Below are 14,012 nucleotides of genomic sequence, written 5' to 3'. Positions count from 1 at the left end.
ATTAATTAAGACGTACGTAGAAGCGGCGTGCCCACGTTTGACTCATGAATATTAATTAGTTATATTCAGATCCACCGTGCTCCGAGTGTTGCGTTTTGTTCATGTAAAACTTAAAAAACCGAATGGATAATTCTTTGATTTAAGGACTTTTTTTTCTCTTGCCTTTTAGAAACGTAATCATACAACTATAGGGAATATTATAACGCAATACACTACAGTTTACTTAAGTAAAAGTATAGGCTGCTACAGTATTTATTACAGTTCACTATAGTTAATACTACAGTGCACTGTAGCATTCATTAAAGTGTTACACTTTACTATATTATGGTTTAAAAACACTGTAGTATTTAAAATAAATTACTATAGCCTTTCTTCATGTAATACTGTAGAAATGTATTTATGAAATCTTGCTTTTTCCTAATTTGAACAGTTTTGAAATGTTGAAACCCATATAGCACTCCAAAACATGATTCTGCTGCTGTGTGAAAGTATCCTCAGTGGTTGTGAACAGTTTTAGTAAAACGAGGTAGACTAAAATGAGGATTATAAAGTTGTTTGAAAAATTGTATTTCATGCAAATTATTCCGATACAGCAAAAAAATTAACAATGTTATATGTGATCTGCTCTATTAATTTATTATGTTAAAAACACTATACCAACCGTGTTTATTAGTCATTCTCATTAAACACTATAAACAGTACCGTGCAAACGGTTTAGGGCAGTACAGTTTTCACCAAAAGAGTAGTTTTAAGCCAGTTATTTTAATGTTTGCTGTAGTTTGTTAGCTGGAAATCAGTTTGCATTTCCAAACATTAATTTTGCACTCAAGTCAGCTAGCAGTCCACACAGAGATTGTAACGCATCGTACCTGGAGCGGTTCAATGCAAGGTCCACTGTATGTATGTCCAAACATGCTCAAAACAAACTTAAAACGACATCTAGCACTTTGGTGCTGCAAAGTGTAGGAACAATTTTGGGAAATTTTATGGCGTTTATGGCCTTAGATTCTTTTTTTTTTACTTTAATAACAGTTTCAGCATTGTGTTGCTGTTCTAATTTACATAAATTTCACCTTTAAAAAGTTTTTAGTTTAAACGTTACGTTTTTTTTGATCCAAACAGGATTCTGTTGATGTGTGAAAATATCCTCAGTGAATGAAGACTGGACCAACATACATACATATACACACACAAACACACACAAACAAACATACACAACAACAACAAGTTATAAGAAACCAGTTTGTTGTTTAATCTGATTAAAATTCTTTATTCAGTTCAAAACATTACCGTGAGAGTTTTACAAATTCTGTATAATAATAGAACACAATAAAAAAAAACTGGTTAATGAAACACTAACAGTTGTTTGTCTTCTGACGGATCAGGATGTAGAAACAAACGCTGACGTCTTCAGATTCCCAGAGTCTCTTTGGTCACCTGACATCCGAGCAGGACATTCCCCGCACACACACACTGAGACAGATCTCCCACTGAAACACACACACACACACACACACACACACTCAAATCATCAGTGTGTGTCATAGAACTGAAGAGATCTGCTGAAGCGTCTCTTGATGAGCGCTGACTGAATGAATGTGGTCTGGAATGGAGATGTCACCTTTCTGAGAGCCGATCCATGACGCTGCCTTCATGGCCACAAACTGCCACTCCACCTGCTGCTCTATTTTACAGCCGTATAACCAGATCAGAGCCAGGAGAGTGACCCATACTGACCCATCCACCTGTGTACAGACCATCATCCACTGCTTCTGTTACTGGACGCTGCACACAATCATCACGGTCTTATTATTTCCTCACATCTCTCACCTGTGCTGGTTTCTGATCGGTCAGCTCATCCTCCGTCTTCCCAAACACATCAGCCAGAGCGTCGTCCAGATCCCAGCAGCCGGACGCCTTCTGGAGAGAAACCAGCTGAAGAAGAGCGTCCTTCGGGGGTTCAGGAGCATCTGAACATTTTACTACTCAAAGTGCAAATAAATGCGGATTATCATGGATTAATGCTTCTCATTCATTCATTTTTATAAATAGCAGGTAATTTTAAAGGAATAGTTCAAGCAAAAATGAAAAAATGCTGAAAATGTTCTCACCCTCAGCCTTTTCAGGATGTATTTGTTTCTTAGATATGGAACGGAGCACAGGCTCCTTAGAACCACGGCGGAAGAAATTCTGGATCTCTGCAAATAAAAACAATGATCGTTAACCGTGAGATAATGCTGCATTTGTGTTTTATACCTAGTGAGCTTTGGTGACGCTGTGTATTCATTGTGTTACTTGTCCTGAATCCGATCTTTGGTTTGGATGAACAATCTAAAAAAAAAAAAGGAAAAGTTCTTTAAAATAAAAAACGTTTTCTGTTTTTTGCTTACTGATTAACGGTAACAACAGACAGAACATTTGCACAGATTTGAACACTCATATTTTTATAGCTGCAGCAGTTTTAATGCCTGTTTAAATGTCTTTAGTGTGACTGAAGTTCAAGTTCAAATCACTTTTTCAAATCACGCTTTGATGTCATTACATACAGTTAACAGACTGTTGTTTTTCTTACCAAATTCTAACAGGGAACATCTTAGTAGACCTGAAAAACATTGATTTCAAATCTCAATGAACTAAACACATCAAATAAACATCAAATAGTCAAGTGACAAAAAATCTGCACGAACAATCTGCACAATTTACATAATACTTACATAAATAGTCTAAATTATTTATTGTTGAATAATATTCACAAGACTTTATTGCTTGACTCTTGTTTGCTTGAATTTGTTACTTTGCTTGACATAAATAAATGTGAAAATATTTCTTCATTCCTTTAAATGGATTGAATACAACTCTACACCCCTTAGCTCATTTAGTATAGGCTTTTTTGACACGCTTTGGTAGACTGCAGTTTTAAGGAATAAATGTTGCCTGGTGAATTTGCACCTGGTTCGTCTGTAACCATATTAAAATCAATAGATAGACATGTAAACACTGTTAAAACTTAATTTTTAAATAACCATTTCAAAATGTCAGAAGTAAACCTGCACACAGACTCATTCTCCTCACATGTGTGACATTTTTATGATTCTACCAGCTGTGCTATGGCTGCACAAGATATATTTTTATTACATTTCTTGGAAGAAAAAAAAAAGAGTTTGTGATATATTTCCTCATCTCCAGCTGCAAATCACTTGATGTGGCTGAATGTGCTTAAATCTGCCACAAGGATGTGCCTAAATAATCGTTGTCTTACAACATTGTGCTTGCATCAGGGCATCTGAAAAATATTTTATTTCATATTTTAATGTAAACATCAAATAGACGTGTCACAGTACAAGCAATTTATACACAAAAGAGAGCACTCACCGTATGTCGGCACTCTTCTCTGCAGCAGGGGTCCTTTCACAGTCTGTCTGCTGTCTTTATTCACAGCAATGAAGGCTGTATGAACACTGCTCACTCCTGACTGAACACTGAGCTCCACCATCCTGCTCCTGATGCCCTCAGCATCTGCAGGACCGGACCTCTCCTCCTGCTCCAGAGAACGGATCAGGGTCCGAGCCGCCAGCCGGTGAATGGACAACCTGCAGAAACATGGAGGACATGTGTTTTCATGGAGAAAACAGTTGATGTCACTACAATGCAGCAGTGTTTCTATGTGTGTTTGTGTGTGTTACCCTGTTTCTTCAGTTGGTTTGAGGCGGAAGTGGAGCTGGTTTGTTACCGGTTGATCTTTAAGACTGTATTTGACTGTCACTGTTCCCTCAGAGACTCCTGAACTCTATGAAAGAGAAAAGGTAGATTTTTATCATCTAAACAAATGAGAATGGTCTAATGGTCTACATCATCTCACCTCTCCTTTAAGTTGGGCATAAATGAGTGCCCTTTGACCCTGGAAGAGCACACTGAAGGGTGGAGACAGCGTGTCAACAGTAACACCGTCTGGAAGCGTCCAATCCACAGAGATATTAAGCACAGCGGGCTGCAGAGCAAACCTGAGAGACTGCATCACCTGAGATAGTGATGAGAGAGAGAAACCATTGAGAGATCTGACTAGAAAACATCTGTGTGTGTGAAATCCAGAGGAGAGCTTTACTTTGGGCTGCATGCGGTCGCTGTCTGTGATGAACTGAGCGTGACCAGATCCTTCCCTGGCCATTCCTGTGATGAGGGCGGCACTCGCACCCTCACCAATCCCGAATGAGAAACACCTGAAGACACGAGAAACTCTGTTACTGTTAGTGATGAAGACATGAATGATGGACAGATCAAACCCAGGACACCTTTACCTGTGAGAGTGAGCGTGACTTTTCACCAGGTCCAGAACCTCTTTAGTGTTAGACACCTCTCCATCAGTGAAGATGAACAGCTGAAGAAAAAAAAACTGTCTTAAATATTTGACTTCACATCTGTACAATGATCAGGTGCACAGTGAGGTGATGTACCTGTCTGGGGTGATCAGGGTAACAGGGCTGACTGTAGATGTGTTTTAGAGGCTGTAATATCTCTGTGCCGCCCATGTCTGCTTGCATTTCCTTCACTCTCTTCAGAGCCTGATCAACTGTGTCCTGATTGTACTCAACACTTTTACTGCAAAGACACAGAAAACATCTCACCTCCTCTTATAAATCTCAAAACTTAATATCTATGAATGAAGATCTAGACACTAACGGGAAGAAGGACTCAAAATCAGAGCCAAATCCGTAGATATTGAAGTAGCATCCCATGGGCAGACTCTTCAAGAGTAACAGCAGAGTGTCCTACAGAGAGACATGGACAGATAATTCTAGTGTGCCTTATCTGAATATATATCAACAAAGCAAAAAACTAAATTACTTCTTACCTTTGCACTTTCAATGCGCATCTGTGCTCCTTCCCCTTCATGCATCACACAGTCCATACTGCCTGATCTGTCAATCACAAAAACAAACTCGCCTCGAGTTGCCAGTGATTTCATCACTTCCTCTGGGAACTCTGGGTACAAACTTATCATGACCACTGGGTCCCTCATCAGAGAACCTGAAAAAGAGAAAGAGTCAGAGACACCTTCATCACTCAATCCCATAATCCCAGTTCAATCCCATGATCCTCTACCTGGCGGGGCAGTGGTCACTCCTGCCTCCACTACAGCAGAGGGCTGATGGGTATCATGATAGTACACAAACAGCTCAAAGTCCTTATCAAACATGTGACCAGGACTCAGGTTCACCTACACACACAAACAACACATGCATAAAGCTGCTCTGCTCACACATCCAGATAAACTCATGAAGACACACAGTACCGTAGCCTGAGTGTGATCAGAGCGGAGGAACACCAGAGGACCCAGAGTGCAGTTGGACTCTAGTTTGGAGATGGGCTTTGGAGAGCTCACATGAACACCGAGAGTCAGCGTGTAGGGAACAGCTCCCGATGAAATCTCAGAGACTATACCAGCAGCTGAACCTGACACAGACACAGAGTGTGTTAGAATCAGCTTCTCTGCTCTAATAAAGTGTGTGTGAGAGCTGCTGTAGTACCTGCTGGACTGTATCGGGGGTTGAGTACAGCCGGCAGACAGAAGCGCAGCGAGTGGTCGTCCTGCACAGAGAGCTCGGTGACGTAGATGATGGTGACGGCAGCGTTCTGACCCGCAGACAGACACCCGACACTCAGTCTGAACACATCAGGACTCTCTGCGCTCTCTTCCAACAGAAACGCCTGCTGACCCGAACTCACAGCGTCATCATACTGATCCCTGGCCTGCAGGACACGGTTCAGTTAGTGCTGATATGTCGTGTATAAATATGCAAATCGCTGTGTTTGGACTCACGCTTTCTCTGTCCTGCACCTCTGCCACAATCTCCTTCTCTCCGATCTTGGCACTGAAGTGGCAGACAGCAGCATCAGCAGGCAGAGGGAAGACGAACAAGGCCTCCAGGGGGCGCTCTTCCTCATTCACATACTGCAGAGTGGAGGAGACTGTGGAGACATGATCCTGAACCAGAACCTCCACCGAGATGCTCTTCAGAGGCACTGAAACACACGAACCAACAAAACAACATCAAACAAACAAGCATTCTGACTCTTAAGTAATAAAGACATATGCGTGGGCATTCCGTAACGTTAGGTGATGAGCTTGACTTTAAAGACCATCTGCGATTAATGAAACGCTACGCATTCAGGAACATATCTGAGAGGAGAAAGCTGCCCTTAATGACATCTGGGTTAAAATTCTGGATTAAATACCGAGACAAATCGCGTAGAGAACAAAGCTCTCCAACGTTTTAAAAGATTTGATTTAGGAAGAAAGTAACATTACATGTAAACAGGCGAAATCATACCTGGTTCATTTCTCTCAGTCACAAGACCGCAGATCTCCATTCTCACTCTCCGTCGGTTTACCTCAAATCGAAACTAAAAACGCGGACACAACTGCCTTGAAAACGGCCCTAAATCTTTACAGACGGGCTCGGTTGACTATTTAATCGGTTTTATTTTTCAAAAGCTTTAAAGTGATGTGAAAGATCTGGAGAAACACTGAGATGAATTCCCGAAGTTGCTCAATCACCGCCTCGGTATCAGACTGAAGACCAATAGTGACCAAACAATCCAACGCTCCCCATTGACTTTGAGCTCGCTGATGTACCCGTTTCCCCACAGAATAAAAAAACCTAATATATATCTTTATACCTTTATATCTCACAGTTGTGAATTTATGAATCATTGGAAATTATTGAATTATTGGAAATGTTTTTCACAATTCTTTGAAAATAAGTCCAAACTGTGAGGTAGCTTTTATTATTTTTTTTTTTATTCAGTGGCGGAAACGAGCTTCACGTGAGGTGTACAGTAAATAAAACTAGGTCTTTAGAAATTGTCGACTCCAGAAAACGAGAATTTAAGAATTCAATTTTGAGTGCAGCGAATTCGTGACTACTATTGACGTGTTTTTTAAAATCATATATGTGAATATTAATTAGGTTCTGTTCAGAAGCAGTGCGCTGGTTTGTTCAATTGCAGTATAATAGCGCATGAGCGTTTCATAATTTAAAGGATTTTCCTTTCAATGTAAGTGTTGAAATGTTGAAATGAGGGGATTTTAGTTGTGTTTAATTGTTCCATATTTGGCATTCTATACGTAATTCTGTGTGAAAGTATCCTCACTATTAGTGCTTAAGAAGATTATTGGATTATTAGATATTAGTTGTTGTTTTCATTCGATTCAAGACAAAAGCTGAGCGTGACCTTCCCTCCATGAACACCAGCGTACTTCCTCCAGAGTACCACCGCAGGGGAAGTACTCCGCGGCCGGCGACGGTCTGGTCACTAGGGATTGTGACGTTCACACTGCTGTGTGGACACTTCCTAATGAACCTAAGAGCAGTTGTAAAGAATTAATGTCCTCATGCGAAAGAACCAAAAGGTCAAAGCTGTTCTTTTCCTGTTTTGTTTCAGGTCCTCTGTCTCCAGGTTCACTACTGTGTCTGTCCGGACCCAAGGGCTCAAGGTTTAAATGACGACAATAATCTGTCCCACTTCCTGTTCTCTTATATCAGCCACAGAGGGAAGTCACGGTCACTGTCACTGGTGTCCGGTCTACAAACTCCAACTCTGAAATAAAGACCAAACTTGTAATTAATGTTTTGATTTAGTCATTTAGCAGATGCTTCAAACCACAGTAGTTCATAACTAGGGAACATCGCAATAACTATTTATCATAGAAATCTCAACAATACTCAACAAAACAATTGCAATCAGAGGTAAATAGAAGCTAGAAGAGAAAAGACAGTTAAGAAAATCTCTTAATAGAAATTATTTACAGGAAGTGCTTTTTGACCCTTTCAGACGTCATTGAGATTGAAACACCAGAAGCTGCTCACTCATCAAACAACAGGGAATAGAGAGAATATGATATCAAAAATTCTTTAAATATATTAATTAAAAGATGTTCAAAGCTGTTGATTTGTCCTACTTATATCAACAGCTGTTGTAGTAGCCAATTTTAATTTTAAAAGCTATTATACTTTATCTAAATAAAGTGTATGTTGAAGTGTAGGAACATCATAATACAGAATTCAAGTGAATTATGCCTTTAGAAGAAGCTTTATGGGTATTTTATGGTGTTTATGGCCTTAGATTCTTCTTTTTACTTTAATAACAGTTTCAGCATTGTGTTGCTGTTCTAATTTACATACATTCAAGTTTTTGTGTTTGAACGTAGCCGTTTTTAAGACCCAAACAGGATTCTGTGTGAAAATATCTTCAGTGATTGAAGACTGGACCAACAGCTTCAGATAAACACTGATACACACACATATACACACACAACAACAACAATCCATAAGAAACCAGTTTGTTGTTTAATCTGATTAAAATTCTTTATTGAATTTAAAATATTGCTATCTGTATAATAATATGGTGTTGATTTAAGCTAAGAAAGAACACAATTTTAATAAAACTCTAACAGTTGTTTGTCTTCTGATGGATCAGGATGTAGAAACAAACGCTGACGTCTTCAGATTCCCAGAGTCTCTTTGGTCACCTGACATCCGAGCAGGACATTCCCCACACACACACACTGAGACAGATCTCCCACTGAAACACACACACACACACACACACACACACACACACACTCAAATCATCAGTGTGTGTCATAGAACTGAAGAGATTTGCTGAAGCGTCTCTTGATGAGCGCTGACTGAATGAATGTGGTCTGGAATGGAGATGTCACCTTTCTGAGAGCCGATCCATGACGCTGCCTTCATGGCCACAAACTGCCACTCCACCTGCTGCTCTATTTTACAGCCGTATAACCAGATCAGAGCCAGGAGAGTGACCCATACTGACCCATCCACCTGTGTACAGACCATCATCCACTGCTTCTGTTACTGGACGCTGCACACAATCATCACTGTCTTATTATTTCCTCACATCTCTCACCTGTGCTGGTTTCTGATCCGTCAGCTCATCCTCCGTCTTCCCAAACACATCAGCCAGTGCTTCGTCCAGATCCCAGCAGCCGGACGCCTTCTGGAGAGAAACCAGCTGAAGAAGAGCGTCCTTCGGGGGCCCAGGAGCTGAACACACACACACAGACACAAATGTATGTAGCATACAGCATACATAGTGACTTATGCATAACTATCGCTTCAATTAAATGTTATGTTTGCTGGTTAGTGTGTGTGTGTGTATGTGTGTGAACACACATCTTTGTCTGCATTCAGATTCAGCCTGTAGAGATAACACAGCCCCTTCGATACCATCTCTGTAAATGAAAGAAACATTACCTATGACGTGACTTTGCCTCAGAGTTTTAAACTTAATTTAAAATACAAATATCTTACAAACAATAACATTTCAATAATTGTGGATTCATTGCCTTACGTTTCAATATTCCAGCTATCTGCTATGATGCAAATGAAAACAGAATATATCAGAATTCATTGGTACAGGCTAAATGGCGGGATATCATTTCATGAGTAAGTTACGAAATTCAAGTTAAGGCTATTCAACAGATTTATTCAAAGCAGCTGATACGCTCGGTAATGAAATGTGTCGCTGCCTGTAGTGTGTATCATTACATACAAATAACAGTTTTAATAGATAGATCTTACCACAGCTTTCCATCATGCAATAAGCCATACATGTCTCTGAAAAACATAGATTTTACATCTTGAGGTAAAGACAATGTAAACATCAAATAGTAAACCAACACTTAAAAAGATTTGTACACACAAATGCTTGGTGTGTCGCGGCCTGTAGTCTGTATCATTACATACAAATAATAGACAGATCTTACCACTGGTATCCATCAGGCAGCAAGCATTAAAATATGAATCTGAAAAACATTTGTTTTTACATCTCGAGGTGAACACAGTGTAAACATCAAACAGTAAAAAGATTAATACACACACACAATGCTTACACTCACCGTATGTCGGCACTCTTCTCTGCAGCAGGGGTCCTTTCACAGTCTGTCTGCTGTCTTTATTCACAGCAATGAAGGCTGTATGAACACTGCTCACTCCTGACTGAACACTGAGCTCCACCATCCTGCTCCTGATGCCCTCAGCATCTGCAGGACCGGACCTCTCCTCCTGCTCCAGAGAACGGATCAGGGTCCGAGCCGCCAGCCGGTGAATGGACAACCTGCAGGAACATGGAGGACATGTGTTTTCATGGAGAAAACAGTTGATGTCACTACAATGCAGCAGTGTTTCTATGTGTGTTTGTGTGTGTTACCCTGTTTCTTCAGTTGGTTTGAGGCGGAAGTGGAGCTGGTTTGTTCCCGGTTGATCTTTAAGACTGTATTTGACTGTCACTGTTCCCTCAGAGACTCCTGAACTCTATGAAAGAGAAAAGGTAGATTTTTATCATCTAAACAAATGAGAAAAACTGGTCTAATTATTAAGGAAACACATTCTACATCATCTCACCTCTCCTTTAAGTTGGGCATAAATGAGTGCCCTTTGACCCTGGAAGAGCACACTGAAGGGTGGAGACAGCGTGTCAACAGTAACACCGTCTGGAAGCGTCCAATCCACAGAGATATTAAGCACAGCGGGCTGCAGAGCAAACCTGAGAGACTGCATCACCTGAGATAGTGTGAAGAGAAAGAGAAACCATTGAGAGATCTGACTAGAAAACATCTGTGTGTGTGAAATCCAGAGGAGAGCTTTACTTTGGGCTGCATGCGGTCGCTGTCTGTGATGAACTGAGCGTGACCAGATCCCTCCCTGGCCATTCCTGTGATGAGGGCGGCACTCGCACCCTCACCAATCCCGAATGAGAAACACCTGAAGACACGAGAAACTCTGTTACTGTTAGTGATGAAGACATGAATGATGGACAGATCAAACCCAGGACACCTTTACCTGTGAGAGTGAGCGTGACTTTTCACCAGGTCCAGAACCTCTTTAGTGTTAGACACCTCTCCATCAGTGAAGATGAACAGCTGAAGAGAAAGCAATAGTTTATAACAGACACGTTCAAACTACAGCCAACACATCTGGTTGCCAGAATTTGATTGCCAAATCATTCAATGACGGATTAAAATATTTTGTTTTGACAGAATTATTATGCACCCTGTTCTCTAAGACATCAGCCAAAAATTGTACAAAAAATGGTCTCAGTTTGCCAAATATATTGTGTACATTTCTGTCTCACATGCATGTGGGTTAAATAATAATAAATTCAACAGCCACAGGGTTCATATTTAAATAATCTGTATATACATCTTCTGGATTGTGAGGGAATTGCCTGTATCCATTGTAAGGCTGCATGCACCGAACCAAGATGCCCGTAACTTGATGGTTCGGTAGGAATACATGTATCGTGCCAGTTCTAATTTAAATAATTAATAAATAATTCAGGTGCACAGTGAGGTGATGTACCTGTCTGGGGTGATCGGGGTAACAGGGCTGACTGTAGATGTGTTTTAGAGGCTGTAATATCTCTGTGCCGCCCATGTCTGCTTGCATTTCCTTCACTCTCTTCAGAGCCTGATCAACTGTGTCCTGATTGTACTCAACACTTTTACTGCAAAGACACAGAGGAAACATCTCATCTCCTCTGATAAATCTCAAAACTCAATATCTATGGATTAAGGTCTAGAGTCTAGACACTAACGGGAAGAAGGATTCAAAATCAGAGCCAAATCCATAGATATTGAAGTAGCATCCCATGGGCAGACTCTTCAAGAGTAACAGCAGAGTGTCCTACAGAGAGACATGGACAGAAAGTGAAAGTAAGATCAAAACTATTTACTTAATACACATTCCTGAATTTATTGTGTGCAAAAAAAAAAAAAAAAAAAAAAAAGTAGTTACATTATTTTTACACACACACACACACACACACACACACACACACACACACACACACACACATATATATATATATATATATATATATATATATATATATATATATATATACATACATATATTTCCCCTCAGAAATGTCATAAAATAGGATTAAAATTGCATGTTTGCTTTAGTCTAAATGTGTCTCATCTGAATATTTTTTAAATGTTTTGAACCTAAAATCTCACCTTTGCACTTTCAATGCGCATCTGTGCTCCTTCCCCTTCATGCATCACACAGTCCATACTGCCTGATCTGTCAATCACAAAAACAAACTCGCCTCGAGTTGCCAGTGATTTCATCACTTCCTCTGGGAACTCTGGGTACAAACTTATCATGACCACTGGGTCCCTCATCAGAGAACCTGAACAAGAGAGAAAGAGTCAGAGACACCTTCCTCACTCAATCCTATAATCCCAGTTCAATCCCATGATCCTCTACCTGGCGGGGCAGTGGTCACTCCTGCCTCCACTACAGCAGAGGGCTGATGGGTATCCTGATAGTACACAAACAGCTCAAAGTCCTTATCAAACCTGTGACCAGGACTCAGGTTCACCTACACACACAAACAACACATGCATAAAGCTGCTCTGCTCACACATCCAGATAAACTCATGAAGACACACAGTACCGTAGCCTGAGTGTGATCAGAGCGGAGGAACACCAGAGGACCCAGAGTGCAGTTGGACTCTAGTTTGGAGATGGGCTTTGGAGAGCTCACATGAACACCGAGAGTCAGCGTGTAGGGAACAGCTCCCGATGAAATCTCGGAGACTATACCAGCAGCTGAACCTGACACAGACACAGAGTGTGTTAGAATCAGCTTCTCTGCTCTAATAAAGTGTGTGTGAGAGCTGCTGTAGTACCTGCTGGAGTGTATCGGGGGTTGAGTACAGCCGGCAGACAGAAGTGCAGCGAGTGGTCGTCCTGCACAGAGAGCTCGGTGACGTAGATGATGGTGACGGCAGCGTTCTGACCCGCTGACAGACACCCGACGCTCAGTCTGAACACATCAGGACTCTCTGCGCTCTCTTCCAACAGAAACGCCTGCTGACCCGAACTCACAGCGTCATCATACTGATCCCTGGCCTGCAGGACACGGTTCAGTTAGTGCTGATATGTCGTGTATAAATATGCAAATCGCTGTGTTTGGACTCACGCTTTCTCTGTCCTGCACCTCTGCCACAATCTCCTTCTCTCCGATCTTGGCACTGAAGTGGCAGACAGCAGCATCAGCAGGCAGAGGGAAGACGAACAAGGCCTCCAGGGGGCGCTCTTCCTCATTCACATACTGCAGAGTGGAGGAGACTGTGGAGACATGATCCTGAACCAGAACCTCCACCGAGATGCTCTTCAGAGGCACTGAGACACACGAACCAACCAAAACCACAAAACATCACTAATACAGCAGAACAAGCAGAACAATTAATAAAGTAGAACAGCGCATGACAACATCCCCTAGTAATCGTTGAAAAAATATTCCTGTCCTCCAGGACAATAATAAAACTAATATAAAACCTTGGGGCCAAGCTTCCCTATTTCAAATACCTACCAGTTCTACATATTAGAAAAGTTTTAATTTAGGAAAGAGATAACAAACATACCTGGCTCGTTTTTCTCAGTCACTAGACCGCAGATCTCCATTCTGCCACTCCCTTGGATGATTTTTCTTCAAATCGAAAGTGAAACTCAAACACCGTAAACACTGCCTTAATATCTGTGTTAAAACTTCACAGATCGACCAAACGAGTAATACCCGTGTTCCTGAACGTTTCTAACGCGGCCAAAGATTAAATGACTTCCCGAAGTCAGAGGACCTGAAGAAGAATATTAATCGCGCTGCGTGCAGCACGACGTGCCCACGTTTAAACCGAGGCTCATGAATATTAATTAGATTATATTGAGAAGCGCCACGCCCCTCGGGCTTCTGAAGCAAGGGGAGTTTTCACTGGAAGCTTTCCAAGCATATACCGGGAATTCACTCGAGTAACATGATTCAGACATGATTTTATTAAAGCTGTTTTAAATGTTTGAGTGTTGAAATGATACATCCACATCTCTGTCGTTGCATATTGTGCATTTTCATAACCAATGTGTGTTTAAACATAATTAGCAATTTAAACAAGATACAAATGTTCTCAGTGATCGAGGCCCGGT

The 14,012-nt window shown here is 41.1% G+C and overlaps 2 protein-coding genes across 12 annotated transcripts; both read right to left on the bottom strand.

Annotated features, from left to right (window-relative positions):
* Positions 1 to 1,248: 1,248 nt before the first annotated feature.
* Positions 1,249 to 13,724, bottom strand: LOC122330632 (von Willebrand factor A domain-containing protein 5A-like). Of its 9 annotated transcripts, XM_043227808.1 has the most exons (21): positions 13,460 to 13,724; positions 13,015 to 13,217; positions 12,722 to 12,944; positions 12,487 to 12,647; positions 12,297 to 12,411; positions 12,044 to 12,219; positions 11,620 to 11,708; positions 11,385 to 11,529; positions 10,866 to 10,945; positions 10,673 to 10,787; positions 10,428 to 10,586; positions 10,234 to 10,337; positions 9,923 to 10,140; positions 9,791 to 9,829; positions 9,606 to 9,641; positions 9,376 to 9,397; positions 9,198 to 9,256; positions 8,932 to 9,068; positions 8,723 to 8,867; positions 8,482 to 8,583; positions 1,249 to 1,388 (listed from the first exon to the last, which is right to left on the bottom strand). In XM_043227808.1, exons 1-20 carry the CDS (start codon positions 13,497 to 13,499, stop codon positions 8,504 to 8,506), a joined length of 2,346 nt encoding a protein of 781 aa, XP_043083743.1. In that variant the 5' UTR covers positions 13,500 to 13,724; the 3' UTR covers positions 1,249 to 1,388; positions 8,482 to 8,503. The 9 variants fall into 9 exon arrangements, with proteins under 9 accessions (XP_043083743.1, XP_043083742.1, XP_043083745.1 ...); XM_043227807.1 differs by lacking the exon at positions 1,249 to 1,388 and having other exon boundaries at positions 8,348 to 8,583; XM_043227810.1 differs by lacking the exon at positions 1,249 to 1,388 and having other exon boundaries at positions 8,348 to 8,583; positions 8,723 to 8,846.
* LOC122330641 (von Willebrand factor A domain-containing protein 5A-like) lies at positions 1,349 to 6,647 on the bottom strand. Of its 3 annotated transcripts, XM_043227841.1 has the most exons (19): positions 6,330 to 6,647; positions 5,819 to 6,021; positions 5,526 to 5,748; positions 5,291 to 5,451; positions 5,101 to 5,215; positions 4,850 to 5,025; positions 4,678 to 4,766; positions 4,452 to 4,596; positions 4,296 to 4,375; positions 4,103 to 4,217; positions 3,860 to 4,018; positions 3,684 to 3,787; positions 3,373 to 3,590; positions 2,573 to 3,283; positions 2,296 to 2,331; positions 2,112 to 2,198; positions 1,831 to 1,982; positions 1,622 to 1,745; positions 1,349 to 1,490 (listed from the first exon to the last, which is right to left on the bottom strand). In XM_043227841.1, the coding sequence occupies exons 1-14, from the start codon at positions 6,367 to 6,369 to the stop codon at positions 3,240 to 3,242; spliced, it is 1,872 nt and encodes a 623-aa protein (XP_043083776.1). In that variant the 5' UTR covers positions 6,370 to 6,647; the 3' UTR covers positions 1,349 to 1,490; positions 1,622 to 1,745; positions 1,831 to 1,982; positions 2,112 to 2,198; positions 2,296 to 2,331; positions 2,573 to 3,239. The 3 variants fall into 3 exon arrangements, with proteins under 3 accessions (XP_043083776.1, XP_043083778.1, XP_043083777.1); XM_043227843.1 differs by having other exon boundaries at positions 1,622 to 1,766; positions 2,112 to 2,331; XM_043227842.1 differs by having other exon boundaries at positions 2,112 to 2,331.
* Positions 13,725 to 14,012: the final 288 nt, after the last annotated feature.

The sequence above is a fragment of the Puntigrus tetrazona genome, chromosome 25 (genome assembly GCF_018831695.1).
Source record: "Puntigrus tetrazona isolate hp1 chromosome 25, ASM1883169v1, whole genome shotgun sequence".
Taxonomy (NCBI): Eukaryota; Metazoa; Chordata; class Actinopteri; order Cypriniformes; family Cyprinidae; genus Puntigrus; species Puntigrus tetrazona.
The sequence above is the reverse complement of the archived record's forward strand: the minus strand, read 5'-3'. Positions and strand labels throughout refer to the sequence as shown.

Coding starts and splice junctions, on each gene's coding strand:
- LOC122330641 (XM_043227843.1), bottom strand. CDS start 6,369: ATGGAGATCTGCGGTCTTGTGACTGAGAGAAATGAACCAG. Junction 6,022..6,329: donor GACTGAGAGAAATGAACCAG/GTATGATTTCGC, acceptor CGTGTGTTTCAG/TGCCTCTGAAGAGCATCTCG. Junction 4,019..4,102: donor GCGACCGCATGCAGCCCAAA/GTAAAGCTCTCC, acceptor TCACTATCTCAG/GTGATGCAGTCTCTCAGGTT.
- LOC122330632 (XM_043227808.1), bottom strand. CDS start 13,499: ATGGAGATCTGCGGTCTAGTGACTGAGAAAAACGAGCCAG. Junction 12,412..12,486: donor CTGATCACACTCAGGCTACG/GTACTGTGTGTC, acceptor TTGTGTGTGTAG/GTGAACCTGAGTCCTGGTCA. Junction 12,220..12,296: donor AGTGACCACTGCCCCGCCAG/GTAGAGGATCAT, acceptor TCTCTTGTTCAG/GTTCTCTGATGAGGGACCCA.